The sequence below is a fragment of the Pollicipes pollicipes genome, unplaced genomic scaffold (genome assembly GCF_011947565.3).
Source record: "Pollicipes pollicipes isolate AB1234 unplaced genomic scaffold, Ppol_2.1 Scaffold_6138;HRSCAF=7277_pilon_pilon_pilon, whole genome shotgun sequence".
Lineage (NCBI taxonomy): Eukaryota > Metazoa > Arthropoda > Thecostraca > Pollicipedomorpha > Pollicipedidae > Pollicipes > Pollicipes pollicipes.
Window position 1 is genome coordinate 26,880 of NW_023596818.1, and position 17,697 is coordinate 44,576.

The 17,697-nt window shown below is 67.9% G+C and overlaps 1 protein-coding gene across 1 annotated transcript in view; it reads left to right on the top strand.

The window, feature by feature from the left end:
* LOC119105720 (serine/threonine-protein kinase tousled-like 2) overlaps positions 1 to 17,100 on the top strand; it is a 36,289-nt gene extending 19,189 nt beyond the window's left edge. Inside the window, exons 3-16 of the mRNA XM_037229200.1 lie at positions 1,215 to 1,303; positions 2,592 to 2,664; positions 3,388 to 3,662; positions 4,906 to 4,941; positions 5,050 to 5,220; positions 7,470 to 7,717; positions 8,656 to 8,863; positions 11,936 to 12,139; positions 12,722 to 12,961; positions 13,547 to 13,658; positions 14,300 to 14,438; positions 15,250 to 15,361; positions 16,005 to 16,112; positions 16,589 to 17,100. Coding sequence (XP_037085095.1) covers positions 1,215 to 1,303; positions 2,592 to 2,664; positions 3,388 to 3,662; positions 4,906 to 4,941; positions 5,050 to 5,220; positions 7,470 to 7,717; positions 8,656 to 8,863; positions 11,936 to 12,139; positions 12,722 to 12,961; positions 13,547 to 13,658; positions 14,300 to 14,438; positions 15,250 to 15,361; positions 16,005 to 16,112; positions 16,589 to 16,843 — 2,270 coding nt within the window. The 3' untranslated portion in view covers positions 16,844 to 17,100. The remainder of the gene's footprint in view (positions 1 to 1,214; positions 1,304 to 2,591; positions 2,665 to 3,387; positions 3,663 to 4,905; positions 4,942 to 5,049; positions 5,221 to 7,469; positions 7,718 to 8,655; positions 8,864 to 11,935; positions 12,140 to 12,721; positions 12,962 to 13,546; positions 13,659 to 14,299; positions 14,439 to 15,249; positions 15,362 to 16,004; positions 16,113 to 16,588) is intronic.
* Positions 17,101 to 17,697: the final 597 nt, after the last annotated feature.

Here is a 17,697-nt window from a genome sequence, read left to right on the forward strand (position 1 = left end):
AGATACCGGCGCCGCCGCTGTGAGCAGCAGCGCTCCGTCGGACGCGTCGGCACTGACGGCGCTACGACAGCGGACCAGGGAGGGCGGAGGCGTCAGCCAATGGTGGGTGCAGCCTGCCGGCGTCACCTGGAGCGCCGCCGGCACAGAGCGTCCCACGGCTAGTGAGTGCGCCAACGGGACGCGCCTGCGAGCTCTCTATGGGTGACATCGAGTCCGTGTGGGCGTCCTCTGCGGCGGAGATCCGACGCCGTGCCGCCCGGTGACGTGCCTGTCGCCGGTCGCACCTGGGTCCGGGAGACACGGCTGCCGCGCCCGGACCGGCTTCGCTCCCCGCGCCGTGCGACCCGTGTCGGGACGGGCGCCGCGGCGGCGGCCGCGGGCGGCGGCGGCGGCGCCGTGACGACAGAGCGCCGCCGCTGCTCCGCGCGGCCCGCCGCCGGCGCCGCGCCGCCCGCCAGCGAACGGTGCGCTGGGAGGCGACCGGGCCGCCCCGGCCCACGTGACGTCACGGTGCCGGGCGAGACGCAGTTGTGTTGTGACGGACGGCTAAATATGGCGGCCGGCGCGCCGCCGCCCCGCGCAGCTGGACTGGGCTGCTGTGTGCCGAGGGGTTTGCTGGGCGCGTGGCCGCTGGGACGATGTGTGGCGCCCGCTGCCGGCCGCCGCTGCCATTGGGCGCAGGCTCCGCAACGGGGACGCGGCCGCCGGCCGTGTCTGGGTGGGTTGTTGGTCGAGGGGATGCGTTGTGGGCCGGCGGGTGTGTTGTGAGTCTGTGTATGTCGCGGACGGTTTGTGTATGTTTGTGTCAGTGTGCCGGGTCCGCGGTGTGTGCAGTCCGGAGCCGCACACTCGGCGGCTTCGCCCGTCCGGGTTGTGCAAGACGCCTGTGTGGTGAGTTGTGGTCCGGCCAGCCCGTTGGCCGGGGCGCCTGCATGCGGCCCGCCCGGCCGTCGGCCGGCGCCGCCGTCCGCCCAGAGAGGCCGCGCCATCGATCGGCGCCGGCGGTAATTGTCGCTCACCGAGCCGGGATGCGCCGTGTCCGCCGCCGCCGCCGCCGCCGCCGCCCGTGTCCACGCTGACGTCATGTGTCGGCGGAGGCCATGTTTGGCGGCGGCGTGTGCGAGTGCGGATCGGCGCCCGGCCGGCCTGACGCGAGCCCGCCGGTCGGGTGCGCATGCGCACTGGTCGCTCATGCCGGCAACGTCTGTCCACAGGTGGCGTGAGCGCGGCCAAAATGGACTCCCTGCAGGCGATGGACCGCCGGAAAGCCGAGCTGCTCGAAGCCCGCTTCGTCGGCAACCGGGTGAGTGCGCGGCCATTTTGCCACCGGCCTCGGATAGCTGACGGTGGACCGGGCACCGGCTAGCTGACGGTGGACGGAGCGCCGGATAGCTGGCGGTGGACCGAGCGCCGGCTAGCTGGCGGTGGACCGAGCGCCGGCTAGCTGACGGTGGACCGAGCACCGGCTAGCCGACGGTGGACCGAGCGGCCCGGACCCTGCCGTGTGGCGATACGCGGCGCTGGCGGCTGCCGGCTCTGCGGTCAGGTGCCGGCCGGCCCGGGCGCCGGCGCCGCGGCCGTGTCGGGCTCGCCGCGCTGCGGGGCTGGGTCTGGCGGGGGTCGCCCCGTGACGTCACCGCAGCGCGAGCTGGAGCCGCGGAGCTTGTCTGCCGCACGCGTGGCGGCTGCCTCGCAGCGCGGGGCTGCAGGCAGCGTGGGCGGCATGCCACGCGGTGCTGTCGGCCGCCGTAGTCGCGCGGCTGGTGTTGCGGGGTATCATAGGCGGTTCTGCCGTCTGCGTGTTCGGCTCACCGCAGGCGAGCGCGGCTTATTCGGGTCGTCGTGGAACTGCCGGCGCTTCTGTGTAAACACGGCGCGCGACGCGTGAAGAGCAGTGAGCGGCATCTGGCGCGTCCGACGCTGCTGCGGAGGCGGCGGCTTCACACCCGTCTCCGGCCTCCCGCCCGACATGCCGGAGCTGGACCGAGGGCGCGGCAGCGGACCGCACCGCCCGCCGGCTGCCTGCCTGTGGTGCCCGGCCCGCCTGCCTGTGGTGCCCGGCCCGCCTGCCTGTGGTGCCCGGCCCGCCTGCCGGTGGTGCCCGGCCCGCCTGCCTGTGGTGCCCGGCCCGCCTGCCGGTGGTGCCCGGCCCGCCTGCCTGTGGTGCCCGGCCCGCCTGCCTGTGGTACCGGGCCGCCTGTCGGCCTGCCGGCCGGAGCGAGCTCCTGCAGGTCCGCCAGGGGGCGCCGCTGCGCCGCCGCGCCGCCGCGTCCCCGGCCGCAGCTGCCGCGGTTGCCAGTCGCGTCTCTGCCGGGCCGCAGGCGTCCGTCCTGACGGTAGCGCCGCCGCGCCGCCGGCCCCGGCTGCCGCGGTCGCTGGTCGCTTCTCTGCCGGGCCGCAGTGCCCGTCCTGACGGTAGCGCCGCCGCGCCGCCGGCCCCGCCTGCCGCGGTCGCCGGTCGCTTCTCTGCCGGGCCGCAGTGCCCGTCCTGACGGTAGCGCCGCCGCGCCGCCGGCCGCAGCCGCGTCACCGGATGGCGGCGCGGACGTCGCGTCACTGACGTCACTGACGGCCGGTCGCTGTGTCCGCAGGTGGGCCCGCCGCCGCCGCCGCTCGGGCCGTTCAGCAACGTACAAGGCAACGACGGCTCGAACCTGAGCACCGGTGAGTGGCGCAAGCCCGCGCCGCGCGCTCCCTGACTCTGGGACGGATAAACGGGCTCCGGAGGGCCATCTGAAGGGTTGTTGGGCGCGATTATTGACGAGATTGCGGTCAAATCATCGCCACCACGGGGCTTGGAAAGGCTTGCAAGTTTGTGGGTGATGCTGGGTGTGCGGCCAGATATGTGTGCAATCAGCGGTCCAAGGCGTGTTAAGCCGTACCGGTCTGATCTGCTCACGACCCGCCGTGTTTAGAAGCATCCCGTTGAGTATTGAGTCGTATCCTGTGCGGGTTATAAGTGTGACGGGTCATGTTGTGCTCGGTTGCTCCTCACGCTATGTTATTTCGCCTACCAGCCGCGCACAAGGCCTGGCACGAGTATGCGAATGACCTTTCAGATGCATTGACATGAATGATGATTCTGATGATGAATGAATGATTCTGCGTCTTGCGTGGAGCCGTTTGTGATCGCCGTAATCCGGCGTTACAGAGCGCGTCCAGCGCGGTCGGGTATGGATGCTCTAGTCGGATATGGATGATGTTGGCGTTCTTGAGAAGGCTTACTGCCCCCGTGAAATCTGAGCGGTGATACGGATGGGCGAGCAGGTTATACTGATGAACATGATGACATTGATCATGAGGGAGATGGCAGCGAAGGCTTTGATCGCGGCACTGCAGATGTGAGACACCATGGTGCCGACTGTGATGTCGACGGTGGCGTTGCAGGCTCGGTCAGCGACAAGGAGGAGGCCAACTCGCCGGACAAGGGCGTGCCGCCGGCGCCGCCGCCGCAGGCCCGCACGCCCAAACGCAAGCGAAAAAACACGGCCGCGGACGACGGCGGTGCCAGCGGCCCCAAGCGCGCCGACAGCAAGAACAACAAGCTGATCAACGAGTACTTCCGCGGCCCGGCCGTGGGCCCGGCGCCGGTGCGCGCCGCGCCGTCCCTCCCGGTGCGTAGCGTCGGGGCGCACCAGCCGGCGGCGTCGCGGCTCCTGGCGGTGAGGCGTCCTCCGACCTTCTCGGCATGCCGCCGCCCTGTCGAGCGGAGCACGCTCTCTCCCGCCCGGCGACGGGCGCGGGCCGGGGCTCGGGCTCGGGCTCGGGCTCGGGCTCGGGCTCGGGCTCGGGCTCGGGCTCGGGCTCGGGCTCGGGCTCGGGCTCGGGCTCGGGCCCGGGCTCGGGCCCGGGGCCCGGGCCTCGGGCCTCGGGGTTCGGGCCGTTTTGGCCCCCGCACGGGCCGGCCATCGTAGTTGGGTAGTTGTGGCATCGGCGCACCCCGGGTGGCGGAGTTGTGGCCTGGCCTTACCTGGGCTGACCTCGGGGCCGTCGCGGCCGCCGGCGGCCTTCCTCCGTTACCGGTCTGTCCGGGCTGGTGTAGCGAGCCGAGCCCGCCTCTCCCGGCCGGAGCGAGCCGTAGTCCCAGCAGATGTTGCGCCGGCCGCGTCGCCGTCTCCGTGTAGTTGGTGGATGCACGCCGTGACTGGTCTTGGTCTCGCATCAGCGGCGTTTACGCCGCGCTGGGTGCTTGGTTTTCTGTTTGTTTAAGATTTATGTCGTCGGATGACGCGTGACGTTTTCTCATGGATTCGCGCATGATTGATCCTCGATCCTCCCGGGCTGCTATTCGCACGACGTGAAGTATTCGTAGTGCTATGGCATGTGGCGATGTGCATTGCCTTCGTTGCTCGTTCTATGTCGATTGAGCGTTTTACTGATAAATAGGCCACACGATGTCTGCCGCCCTCCGCCGCAGTACCCGGCCAGCCCCCCGCAGGCCGTCCGCTGACACTGCCACCCTCCGCCGCAGTACCCGGCCAGCCCCCCGCAGGCCGTCCGCTGACACTGCCACCCTCCGCCGCAGTACCCGGCCAGCCCCCCGCAGGCCGTCCGCTGACACTGCCACCCTCCGCCGCAGTACCCGGCCAGCCCCCTGCCGCCCGTGTCCCGCAGGCCGTCCGCTGACACTGCCGCCCTCCGCCGCAGTACCCGGCCAGCCCCCTGCCGCCCGTGTCCCGCAGGCTGTCCGCTGACACTGCCGCCCTCCGCCGCAGTACCCGGCCAGCCCCCCGCAGGCCGTCCGCTGACACTGCCACCCTCCGCCGCAGTACCCGGCCAGCCCCCTGCCGCCCGTGTCCCGCAGGCCGTCCGCTGACACTGCCGCCCTCCGCCGCAGTACCCGGCCAGCCCCCTGCCGCCCGTGTTCCGCAGGCTGTCCGCTGACACTGCCACCCTCCGCCGCAGTACCCGGCCAGCCCACACGGGCCGCTGCCGCCCTGCCTGGCGGACGGCTCGCCGTCGCCGTTCGTGCGACCCACCGGGGTGGCGCCGGCGCCGGCTCCGCACGCCGGCGTGCCGACCCGCGCGCCCTCGCCGGCCGCGGCGCTGGCCACGGCCGCCAGCACCGCCGCCGTGGCCGCCGTCACCGCCGCTGTCACGGCGCCCGCCACCAGCAAGCTAGTACAAACGACGATGACTGGCGTGGACTTTCGGGAGCTGGAGAGCCAGGCGGCGTCCAACGACGAGGCGCGGCGCGACAAGATAGAGGAGATGGGTCGGGTGAGTGGCTGCAGCCGGCGCGGGCTGGACGCTGCCCGGTGTTGAAAGGCGAACAACACCAGCTAACCGTGGTCGATAACGGCGGAGTATCGCTCGTCAACTGTGAGGGTGGGGGAGGGGCTGAAGCCCGCCGGGTGGCGTCGTGGGCTTGAGCTCGCGTGGCGCGGCGCGGTGAGGGTGGGGATGTACTGAAGCCCGCCGGGTGATGTGGTTGGCCTGAGCTCACGTGGCGCGGCTTGGTGAGGTTGCGGAGGTACTGAAGCCCGCCGGGTGGTGTGGGCTTGAGCTCGTGTGGCGCGGCGTGGTGAAGGTGGGGGAAGGGCTGAAGCCCACCGGGTTGTGTGGTGGGCTTGAGCTCGCGTGGCGCGGCGTGCCCGGTCCGACTAAAGTGGTGGTCCCGTGGAGTTGTCGGTCGTGCGAGGCTCTTTGCCAGCGGTGAATGGTAGGTGGGTTGGATGTCACGACCCACTGCGGTGCTGCAGCGGCATATTCTGCTAAAAACGCTCGGTGCAGGAGTGGTCTGAGTGCTGCTACGGTTCCGTTTTGGTCTCGCGATGTTTCGAAGCGCGCTCTTCGCACCGTCTCTGCCCGACCACAAGGGCATCATGGCAGTGCTCGAGCCGGGTTGTGAGCCGAGTGTGCTTGTAAGATGGCAAGCTACTTCTGATGCGCTGCTGATAACGTAGTTCGGTGTCGCTGATGCTCTATGAGGGTAACGTCGACCGGCGCTGCGCCCAGCCAACCGGCAGCGGTGCAGCCGCCCGACCCAGTCATTGCAGCATATCACAATGACGCAAGCAATGGCGTGGATCTGGACAACCACAGGGCTGGCGGCACAACCATAACGCAAATCGAGCTTGACAGGTCCAGGTTCTACGAAGGCGGCTGTTTAGAAACTGCGGTGCACTCCCTCGGCCTTGCCATCAGGGCTCTCCAACACACTGTTCTTCTCATTGCGCGAGAATTTCCTTGAATGGCGAAGGTACTTCGACCGGCATGTGCTAGCGGTTTCCATTTGACTGCATCAAGCCCGTCCCATCGGTCGCATGCATCATAAAAGCGTGCACTGTCGTCATAAAACGCGACGCGAGCGAGCTAATCGTTTTGCCTTGCATGAAGCCACCAGACGCCCACAGTCGCCACTGACAGGCACAGACACGGACACAGACGCCGCCGGTCGGTCTTCGGGCGGCTCTTTTGAATCGTCCCGGCGCGCCAGGCGGTTGGGGCGTTGTCATGACGACGGTCCAGTGCGTCACGCCAGTGGTGACGTCATAGCTGTTCAGCCACAGACCTGACGCGACAGGATGTTCCATGCGCTGTTAATCAGCGGAGCTGTCAGGAGTGCAGGCGGGGCTCTCATGTTATTTACGGTTTGCGTATGTTGGAGAGGCCGCGCCCGCCGCCGGTCATTTCAAAAGATGGGTCGTTGCGCCCGCTGCCGGACCGCTGGCCCCTGACCCTTGCACGCTAGCCGTCGGGTTCGGACGGGGTCTAGGAAGACCGGCTGTGAGTCAGTCGCCGCTCCAGGCCAGTCAGGGCGCAGCAGACACCCAAGCGCTGCCTAGAGCTCGGCTCCGACCTGCACAGACGAGGGACGCCCCGTCCTCGGCTGTGAGCGTGCGTCCTGGGTGGCGCTGCTGGCGCCGTCTGCCGCCGGGAGGCCGGCCGGGTCAGGGCTGGGTCTGTCGGCGCGGCGTCAGCTGGACCGGCCGGCAGACCCGCAGGCCCGTCATGTGTTCGGGCCCGGGTCTGTCGACGCGGCGTCAGCTGGACCGGCCGGCAGACCCGCAGGCCCGTCATGTGTTCGGGCCCGGGTCTGTCGACGCGGCGTCAGCTGGACCGGCCGGCAGAGCCGCGGGCCTGTCATGTCTGTCACGCCTGCTTGCTCTCTGGCGTCTGCCGCCGGCCATGCCCCCCCCCCCCCTCCCATCCCTCCTCCCGAGCGCCTGACTGTCGTGCCCTTCTGGTGACGTCTGGTGATCAGCGTTGTCTGACGATATCCCTGTCGGGATCCGTGTCCACGCTAGAGAATGGCTGTCGTGGCCCGTGAGGTGTGCCTGGTAGGCGTGCGGCAGCCGCGTGGTGACGCGCCTCACCCGCCGCCAAATAATGCGTAGGAGTAGCTCGTTAAGATGGCGTTAACGACCTTAACTCCTCAACCGCTCTTCGCTCACGCCGAGTGCCCTGTGCTAACCGCCCTTTAAGCGCCCGCTAACACCTCGTTAACCGGCCGTCCCCTGCCGCAGACGAACGAGGAGCTCCGGCGTCAGCTGAATGCCCAGCAGAAGCTGGTCGAACAGAACAAGTCCAATCTGGACAAGTGTGTGGACATGGTGAAAAAACTGCTCATCGAAAAGAGCAAAATCGAGAAGAAGGAGTGCCGCCAGAAGTGCATGCAGAACCGGCTGCGACTGGGCCAGTTTGTGACGCAGCGGGTTGGGGCCAGCTTCCAGGAGAACTGGACGGACGGCTACGCATTCCAGGAGCTGACCAAGTGAGTGGCCGGTCGCGGCGTGGCGGCCGCTGGGCACGTGCGAGGCTTGCTGCGGCGCGCCGGTGCCAGGCGCCGGCGTGGAGGCCGCCACAGACGCGGTGGAAGAGTGTGTCGTAGACGGAGTGGCTGTGCGCCAGCTTCCTGAAGCGGGGGGCGGTGACGTATCCGATTCGAGAGGCGTGGTGGTGGTGCTTGTGATGCGACATTGCTGTGAAGGCTGGGTGAGATTGTTACAGCAGCGTGGAGCAAATATGTTGCTCAGTTGCCGGTTTCGCGCGACTTGTTTCGTCATGTTTCGTCTTTGGGCGTCAATGCCCCTCAGGCCGGCCAGGCCCCAGTGATAATAGGCGAGCGATGTGGCTATATCGCTACATTCAGAATGGCATTCGCTTCCTCGTTCTATGATGGCCTGTGGTAATCTGCCGCCCACTCTGCACGATGCATGCGTTATCATCATCTGATTCACAACCCAGCCTGTAGCCAACATACTGAAGCACATCCCCGTACTGACTTCATCATCGATCTCACACGGTCCGTGCCGGTGTCTCCCCGCTATATTGTCCGTACCATGTCACCTATGTGGCACTATTCGTACCGCGTCGCCCTCGTCCCCGACCGCTACATTTCTGTCCTTTTCCGCGCTGTGCAATGCTCACCTCCCGCCTTCTTCTACGCCCGTCTCCATATCCCTCACAGCCAAGGTAGCCTGGTGTTTCGCCGCTACCCCCCCCCCCCCCCCCCTCCGCATTGGCGCTGTAAAATGAAGCACTCTCCTCAAATGGCCTGAGTCGCCGCCGTCCCTACCAATCCAGCGACCGACCTGAACCGCGCGTCCCTGCCGCGCTGCGCACGTCCCCGCCGCGCTGCGCATGTCCCCACCGCGCTGCGCGTGTCCTCGCCGCGCTCCCGGTGCGGGTCTGACGCCGCCGTCGCCGCAGGAGGATGGAGGACCTGTCCGCCTCCCGGGAGGAGCTCGACCGCCAGAAGAAGCTGCTGGCCAAGCGGAAGCCGACGAGCGCCGAGAGCGCGCGGAAGCGCGGCGGCGGCGCCGGCACGGCCCAGCAGAACGGCGGCGAGTTCGTGCGGCCCGAGGACCCCGGCCGTCTCAGCGGCCAGGAGTATTACGAGGCGGACGAAATCATCAAGGTACGCCGGCCGGTGCTGGGGCGCTGCGGGCGCGTGACGCGGGTTGGGTGGCACCGTGCCCTCCGCTCCGGCGGTGGCGGTGCTGGAGGGCGCGTGACGCGGGGTGGGTGGCGCGGCGCCCTCCGCGTCGGCGGTGGCGGTGGCGGTGCTGTGGCGGTGCTGGGAGGGCGCGTGTCGCGGGGTGGGTGGCGCCGCGCCCTCCGCTCCGGCGGTGGCGGTGCTGGGAGGGCGCGTGACGCGGGGGTGGGTGGCGCCGCGCCCTCCGCTCCGGCGGTGGCGGTGCTAGAGGGCGCGTGACGCGGGGTGGGCGGCGCCGCGCCCTCCGCGTCGGCGGTGGCGGTGCTGGGAGGGCGCGTCGAGTGTCGGCTCGGGCCCAGCCAGGCGCGAGCTGTCGCGGCGGCAGGCGGTGATTTATGGCACGTGTGGAAGATTGTGCGGTGCCCATCACGGTGGGGGCGTGGGCGTGTTTGGTGATTTAGTGATGGTCGTAGGCGGTGCTTAACGCATCGGAGCCCGGGATAGGACCCCGGCTGCGGGCCTCGGGGCAGACGTGGGGATGCTGGTGGCCGCAACAGCGTAACGCGCAGCAAAACAGCCTATCAGACGGCATTGTCAGTGGTTGCTTTGGGCGCGTCATGTGTCACACAGAGAGGGGTCACTAGAGTTGTGCCTAGGCTGATGACATCAGCATAAACACCTAGGCTGATGATAGTGTTTGGTGTTTTAAGGTACATCTTCGCTCACATATCGTCCATCAAGGCGCGGGGTGTTGGCGGTCCTTTGGGTGCATCGATTCTGAGGGCGTAATGCGCACAGCGAGGTGTCGGTAGCGCTGGGGCGGCCGGCGACTGGGCGGGATAGACGTCGGGCAAAGCTGGGCCCGAATACTGCAGTGTGGCAGCACGCTTACCATACCAAGTGATCAGCGGGGGCTCGAGTCCGCCGAACGGATTACCTGGCGGCCCAGTGTCACGGCCGGCGTGCGAGGCTGCCGTGTGAAGACCTGGGCCGCGGGACGGAGCGGTGTCGAGGCTCCGTCACTCAGCATGTGCCAGCGCTGGCGGCGTCCCTGGACCGGGGCTGCAATTAGCGCGGCGCCTGTGCCGTCGCCGGCCCGGAGTCGGGCGGCCGGGCAGCCGGGCCGGCGGCACTCGATGCACCCGGACGGTGTTAACGGGTCAAGGTGCCCACCGGCGGCCGGCGTCGGCCGGCGAAGCGCTGGCTCACGGCCAGGTCGGCCCGCCGCCGCCGCCGCCGCCGCGGTTCGGCCGGCGCGTCGCCGTTCCCTGCGTAAGATTCCGTCCCTGTTCGCTGCAAGGATTGTCCCCGCTCTCCGTGAGGACTATCCCCGCTCATGAGGACGGACCCCGGTCGTGAGGACGGTCCTCGCTCGTGAGGACGGACCGCGGTCATGAGGACGTCCCCTCTCGCAGGAAACATCCCTGCTTGCTTGTTGTGAGGACGGTGCCGCGCGACAGGGCCGGCTCCCCCCTTAAAGACGACACGAGTGGTCGGACGGACAACGGACGCCACGGACGACGAGCGCCGCGCTGCCCGGGACGGCCGCCAGGGGCTGGGAGTCGGCCGCGGCGCCGCCCGGGACGCTGCACGGTGGCCGGGCGGCGCGTCGCTCCCATCCCCCCCCCCCCCCCCTGGCGGCTCCGTCGCCACGTCAGGCCGGTGGGCGGTGTTGGGCCGGCGTCGGGGTAATGTTGAGCGCAGCCGAGCGCCGATCAATAGGGCCGCGTGGTGCCAGCTCCGGAGACGGCTGGCTGCCGGCGGCGTGCTGGCGGCTGCCGGACGCGGCCGGGCCGCGGCCGGCTCGGCGCCAGCACTGACGGCCCGGCCGCGTGAGGGCCCGGCGCTGAGGGCGGCGCCGGGCTCGCGCCACGCTCGGGCAGGGCCGGCCGTGGCGCCGCCGACGCCGCGCGCGGAGAAAGCCGCCCGCCGGAAAGCCGTGTCCAGACGCCGTGAACCGGCGCCACACGGCCGGATCACGGTCGGTCCGGCGCTCACGACGATGATAGTCGCCCGGCACACTTGCGCCGGGCGTGGTGTCGCCATGGTAACGGCCCGGTGCGGCGTTGTTATGGATACGTCGCTCGCTGGGCCATCGCGCAGCTGTGCCGGACTGCTTGAGCGGACAGCAAGCACTGCATTCACGTCCGGGTTGCCCACTCAGCTGCGATATGCCGTCAGATTTGTGCAGGAATGGTGCTGGCGTGGGCCGAGCACCAAGATAGAGCTCCTTGAAGACCAGATACCGGAACTTCTGTTACGTCCGTTCGCATCAACGCGCCCTGTGCACGCCCCTGCCCATGGCTGTCGTCCGCCGTCGTCGGCGCGATCTGTCAGCCGGCAGGTCCTGTGCACGCCCCTGGCCGTGCCGTTTGCTCGCCGTCCGTCCGCACCGTGCCCGAAGTCGCGCCGCCGCTAATCGGATTGCGTGACGTCACGGCGCCGCCCCGACTTCAGAGCGTGCCGAATGGGGCCCGCAGCGGCTGCATGTGGGTCACGGCGGGCCGTGTGACCGGGGTCCGACCGAGGTCGAAGGTCGGCCGGCGCGCGCGCCGACGGCCCGGCGGCGCACCGTTTTCCGCGCCGGCGGCAGATGTCGCCTCGCCTGCGGTGACGGGCCGCCTGCCGCCGTGTCGAAGATGGGCTGCCCAGCGGCGCCCGCCGACCCCGGCCGCTGTGCTGGTGACGGCTGGTGAGCGGCGCTAGTCGTCAGCGTGGCTCGCTTCAGGGGAGAAGTTGGGCTGGGAGGGAGCCGTCTGAATCGACGAGCGAGAGAGTTGTGGACCGCAGTCCTGTAGTTGCCGGCATTGCCTGCGATCTCCTGTCTCCTCGTCCACGCCGTCTGCTTAGCTCCGACGAGCGTTGTATAGCGTTGCCCACACAACCCAACAGACCACGTTTCCAAAGCGCACGTTCAAACGAGTGACCGCCGCACGCGGCACACACGCTGCGGCGCCCGTCGTCGCTCCCCACGTCGTCTGTGTAGTCGGGGTAGTCGGTGCGCTCTAAAGCCCGAATCATCAAGTGACCGGCGTCGTTCGCCTTTGCCGCCAGCTGCGGCAGGCCTCGCTCAAGAAGGAGGACACGGACCTGACGCTGGAGATGGAGAAGCTGGAGCGTGAGCGCAACCTGCACATCCGCGAGCTGAAGCGCATCCACAACGAGGACCAGTCGCGCTTCAACAACCACGTGGTGCTGCACGACCGCTACCTCTTCATCCAGCTGCTGGGCAAGGGCGGCTTCTCCGAGGTGCACAAGGTGCGTGGCGGGGGCGGGGGAGGAGAGTGGGGGGGTCGCCGAGCCGAGCCGAGCCGACGCTAGCCGCCCGCTGTGTTGGGGTCGCGGTCCGCTGGCCCGGCTGGCGGGCTGGTCGGTTTGTTCGGGGCCGTGACTCACGACTGCAGCTGTGGTTCGGCGATGTGGTAGCGCGAAATGTCGGCCGTGTTTGTATGGAAGCTGGAGTTGTTGCGCTACATGCGTCGTGTCGCCTAAAAACGGCAGATTTTTGCGACGGCTGTGTGGCATGTGGGATTTAACTCGGCAAGTTTGGGGCGCTGCGCCGTGTGTCGACAGAATGTCACGACGCTGCCGAAGGCATCTCGGGGACGTGTGAAGTGTGGAGGGTGAGCTTCGCCGGGGCAGGTGCTCATTTTTTGCATCGTGAAGAATCGGCCTTGGAATCGGGCCAGCAGACTTTCCATCGTTAGCTTTCGCGTCGCCTGCATTGGGAAAAGCCTGTGAACAAGGCGGTGTTAACTGTGGGGGTAAGACGTAGTCGAAGCCCCTGGGAGCTCACCAGATGACGTCACAGTGCTGACGGCGCGTCCCCCCTCCCCCCAGGCGTTCGACCTCAAGAAGCAGCGGTACGTGGCGTGTAAGGTGCACCAGCTGAACAAGGACTGGAAGGACGACAAGAAAGCCAACTACATCAAGCACGCGCTTCGGGAGTACAACATTCACCGGACGCTGAATCACCCGCGGGTGGTGGAGCACTACGACGCTTTTGAGATCGACTCCAACTCGTTCTGCACGGTCATGGAGTACTGCTCGGGCCACGATCTCGACTTCTACCTGAAGCAGGTGAGGCAGCCGGCGTGGCCGGACGGGGGCGCCGGCTGCGGGCGGGCGGCGGGCGCCGGCAGGTCCCCGGACCCGACACGAGCTCCGCTCTGCGGCGAGCGCCGGCAGGTCCCCGGACCCGACACGAGCTCTGCTCGGCGGCGGGCGCCGGCAGGTCCCCTGACCCGACACGAGCTCTGCTCGGCGGCGGGCGCCGGCAGGTCCCCTGACCCGACACGAGCTCTGCTCGGCGGCGGGCGCCGGCAGGTCCCCTGACCCGACACGAGCTCTGCTCGGCGGCGGGCGCCGGCAAGTCCCCTGACCCGACACGAGCTCTGCTCGGCGGCGGGCGCCGGCAAGTCCCCTGACCCGACACGAGCTCTGCTCGGCGGCGGGCGCCGGCAAGTCCCCTAACCCGACACGAGTTCTGCCCGGTGACCTGGCGCGGCGGGAGGGTGTGGGAGCGGGTGTCGACGCGTTCCGTTCGCTCCCGGACCGTCTCCGCCCCGTGGCCGGGCAGTCCGAGAGCGAGGTGTACAGGTGTGGACGCCAGCTGTCCGCCGTCGCCTGACGCCCCCTCCCCCTCCCCCTCCCCCTGCCCGGCAGCACAAGGTGATCGGCGAGCGGGAGGCGCGCTCCATCATCATGCAGGTGGTGTCGGCGCTCAAGTACCTCAACAGCATCCACCCGCCGGTCATCCACTACGACCTGAAGCCCGGTGAGCGTGGCGGCGCGCCGCCGGGCGACCGCCGCGGGGAACCGTCACCCCTCGCCCGTCACGGCCGCGCCGGAGTAACGCTAGTGGCGGAGCGGGCGGCGAGCGCCGACGAAGGCCGACAGCGGGGGGCGCCGACCGGTGACGGAGGCCGGTCGGCGGCCGCCACTGTAGCCCTGTCGGCACCGACGGCGGGGGTGATAAGCGTCGATTTGCTCGGCGAAGGGCGGGGTGACGGGCGCGTGACGGCGTCACTTGTCACGCTCCCGGATGTGGCGTCACCGAGTCACCGCTGGCTTGGGACGCGGCGTTACGGCCTATTGCCGCCCGCCAATAGGTGTTTGTTCTGAGTCGGGATTTGTGGTTGGCTCGATGTGTAAGCACGGTGTAAGTCTATGTTTAGTTTCCGAGGCATTAGACCGCTAGTTTGTGGGTCAGATGTCCTTCCGGGTCCGGTGCTGTAGCATTCGCCAAACGTCGGCATTACCGTGACTTTTGCGTCATTCCTTGTGGGACGTGGTGCCGACCAATTTCCTTGGTTGCATCGCACTAGACGTGACGTTGGCCCATTCCTCAGCGTGGTATTCGTCCTTGACACATCTTGTGTCCTTGCCTCCAAGCGTGACCTGGACCTGTGACCGCAGGTAACATTCTGCTGGTGGACGGCGACGTTCTGGGCGAGGTGAAGATCACCGACTTCGGGCTCAGCAAGGTGATGGACGACGACAACTACAACCCCGAGCACGGCATGGACCTGACCTCGCAGGGCGCCGGCACCTACTGGTACGTACCGGCACGGCTGGACCCTCTGGCATGGCGCCGTGCCCGGCGACATGGCGCACCAAGGCCCCGCGACATGGCCCTCCAGGCTCTGACGTGGGGCCCAGCCTGGTGACATGGCGCCGGGCCCTCCTGGCATGGCGCCCACAGACCGTGGCGGGGTGCCGTGGGCTCCATGTCGGTTGGTTTATGCTACCGCGGTCTCGTGCGTGGCGCTGTGCCCTGATGGCGAAGACCTCAGCTCTGCATCCCAGCGCCGCGCTGTCCTGGTCTGCCACCGATGTGTCAGCGCATGCCGTGACTCACCCTGGCGATGTACCGGGGACCCTCCGGCCAGCGCGCGGCGGCGGGGTCGCGCCGTGTCGCTAGCTGCGGTTGTGAACTCCACTGTAACCCACGGCCCGGTGGTCGGACACTCCTGTCGGTGGACTCCTCCGGCTGGGCACTCCTGTCGGACACTCATGTCGGTGGACTCCTCCGGCTGGGCACTCCTGTTGGACACTCCTGCCGATGGACTCCTCCGGCTGGGCACTCCTGTCGGACACTCCTGCCGATGGACTCCTCCGGCTGGGCACTCCTGTCGGACACTCCTGTCGGTGGACTCCTCCGGCTGGGTACTCCTGTCGGACACTCCTGCCCACTGGCTCCCTTGTTTGAGAGGTGGCCTCTGTGTATCATGAGCCGTGCTGTGCGTCCTTGGGCGCTACTTATCACCAGCCGGCGGTGTGGCCACCTCTGACAGTCGGGCGTCGCTCTGGCGCCTCTCGCTCCCGCCCCCTGCCCCGCCTCTCTGACGGTGCGGTGCCGTCCGCAGGTACCTGCCGCCCGAGTGTTTCGTCGTCGGCAAGAACCCGCCCAAGATCTCCAGCAAGGTGGACGTCTGGAGCGTGGGCATCATCTTCTACCAGTGTCTGTACGGCAAGAAGGTGAGCTTCCGCGCCGGCGTTCTCCGCGGCCACCGTGGGGCTTGCCCATGGCGCCGTCGCGGGGTATACCCGGCCCCGCGCGGCTGTAGCTGGCTGGCAGGGCCCGTGATTTCCGGCATGATATCACAATGTTCGGCACGCGCGGCAGACGCCTGCGGCGGGAAGTTAAGGCGATTGGCGGCGGGTGCCGGGAAGCGGGTACAACACGGCTGTCGGCCCGCCGGAGCCCGGCATGCAGCCGGGGTGAACGTCCGGGGTAGTAAGAGGACGCTGTGAGCTCTGAAAAAGGACATTACCTCTCAGCGGAGTGGGACAGCTCATAAAAAGGGCAAGAAGGGTGTTGTGAGCTCTGTGGCTGGTGATAATCGGCCTTGGACGTGCCAGGTGGAGTAATGGGTTAAAACAAGGCCGAGAAATCGTGCAAATATGGTGTTGAAGTGCTCAAAGCGTCCGGCATTGTCCGTGGTCGCAGTTCTGACATGGAGAGATAGGCGCCCAAGGTCTTCTGGTTGCCTGAGGTGGGAAAGTCCGCTGTGTTTACGCTCACTTGACGCTGGCCGGATGCATGCAGCAGGCTTCGGTCGGGCCTTGGGGCGTCTCAGGCGAACCTTTGCATGCCACTGACCCGATGCGTGCCTTTCAGCCGTTCGGCCACAACCAATCTCAGGCAACCATCCTAGAGGAGAACATCATTCTGAAGGCCAAGGACGTGCACTTCCCCAACAAACCCACCGTGAACTCGGAAGCCAAGGTGCGTGCTGCGGCCGGGTGCTCTGGGCAGCGTCCGTCTGGTATGCCCGCGCTGTGCCGCCCCCGCGCCCTGGCGGTGGCTCTTCTTAGGCTCGCCATCACAAGTGCCGCACGCACCTGGTAATGGGTGTCCCCGGTCGGCAGGCGCTCTGTTGGGGTTGTATTCCCGCTGTGGTGGCGGCTCTCCGCTGTTGCCTCGCCGCGGCTCGTGAGGGCGTGACCCGCGGATCATGTCTGCACCCGTACCGCTGCCGTGTCGTCCCCCGTGCACCGCTCCCGTCTCCCTGCGTCTCGCCAGGGATCATGTCTGCACCCGCACCGCCGCCGTGTCGTCGTCGTCCCCCCCCCCCGCTCCAGCCTCCCTGCGACTCGCCAGGGATCATGCCTGCACCCGCACCGCCGCCGTGTCCCCCCCTCCCCCCCCCCCCTGCCGCACCGCGCGCCCGGCGGGTCTGACAGTGGCGCCCTCCTCGGCAGGCGTTCATCCGCTGCTGCCTGCAGTACCGCAAGGAGGAGCGGTACTGCGTGCGTTCGCTCGCCGAACACCCGTACCTGCAGCCGGCGGCCGGCAAGCGACAGAGCGGCGGCGGCGGCGTGGCCGCTGCTGCCGCGGCCGCTGCCGCCTCCTCCACCTCCACCCCCTCGCAGACGGCCTCGAGCGTGCAGACGGCGGCCGGCAACTCCAACAACTCTGGCGGCGCCGGTGTGGTCAGCACCTCGTCCAACTCGTAGCGAGGCCCGGCGGCCCGCCGCGCGCGGGCGCCCCCCTGTGCTGTGACTTCAGTGTGATATGGACGGCCGCGGCGTGCGCAGCGTCGGAAGGGGCGGCCGACGCTCGGCGGAAGCTCCGCCGGGGAAAGTACGTAATTTACTCATTATTTAACGCGTGTGCGCGGCGGCGGCCGCGGCGTCGTATGCAATGTACAGACTGGCGGCCGATTCGGCCCAGACCTTGTTGTGTTTCAGTCAAATATATCAAAATTGTTTGTTGGCGTCGTTTGAGCGGCGGCGGGTGCGAGACCGCCGACCGAAGGCGGAGAGGTTGGTGTGACGTCCGCCCGGTGGAGCTGTCCCGCCGCGGTCTGCGGTCATTTCTTGGCTGATGCAAGCGTGCTCCGTCGCCGTGGCAGGATGATCCTGCTCGTCAGTGGACTGGCGACGAAAACTGAACGTTTTCCAGGTAAAGGTAGTGGGTAGTATTAATGAAGTACAATGCGTCTACAGAATCTGGGATAGGGCTAATGTCGCTCAAGTAGTTGCTTCGTTACGTGTACAAAAATGCTCTCGGTTCTGCCTCAACTTGCATGTGACCCTCCCTGTAAGACCGTATAATACTCTCGGGATTAAAATCTCGTGTCCAGCCGGCCGCAGCGCCGTGCCAGGGGAGCAGGGCTCACGTCATGGCGGCGCGGCGTCCGTTGCATTACACTAACCACGGGCTATTCCTGCCGTCACGTGAAAGGTATGCCACAGCCAGCGGTACGAAAACTGGTTTGGGTTGGTTGCGATTAGAGCCACTGCGGTCAGTGGTGTCCATTTGGGAGCTGTGGCATGAGGGAGATATGAGATCCGGGGCAGGACTGCGG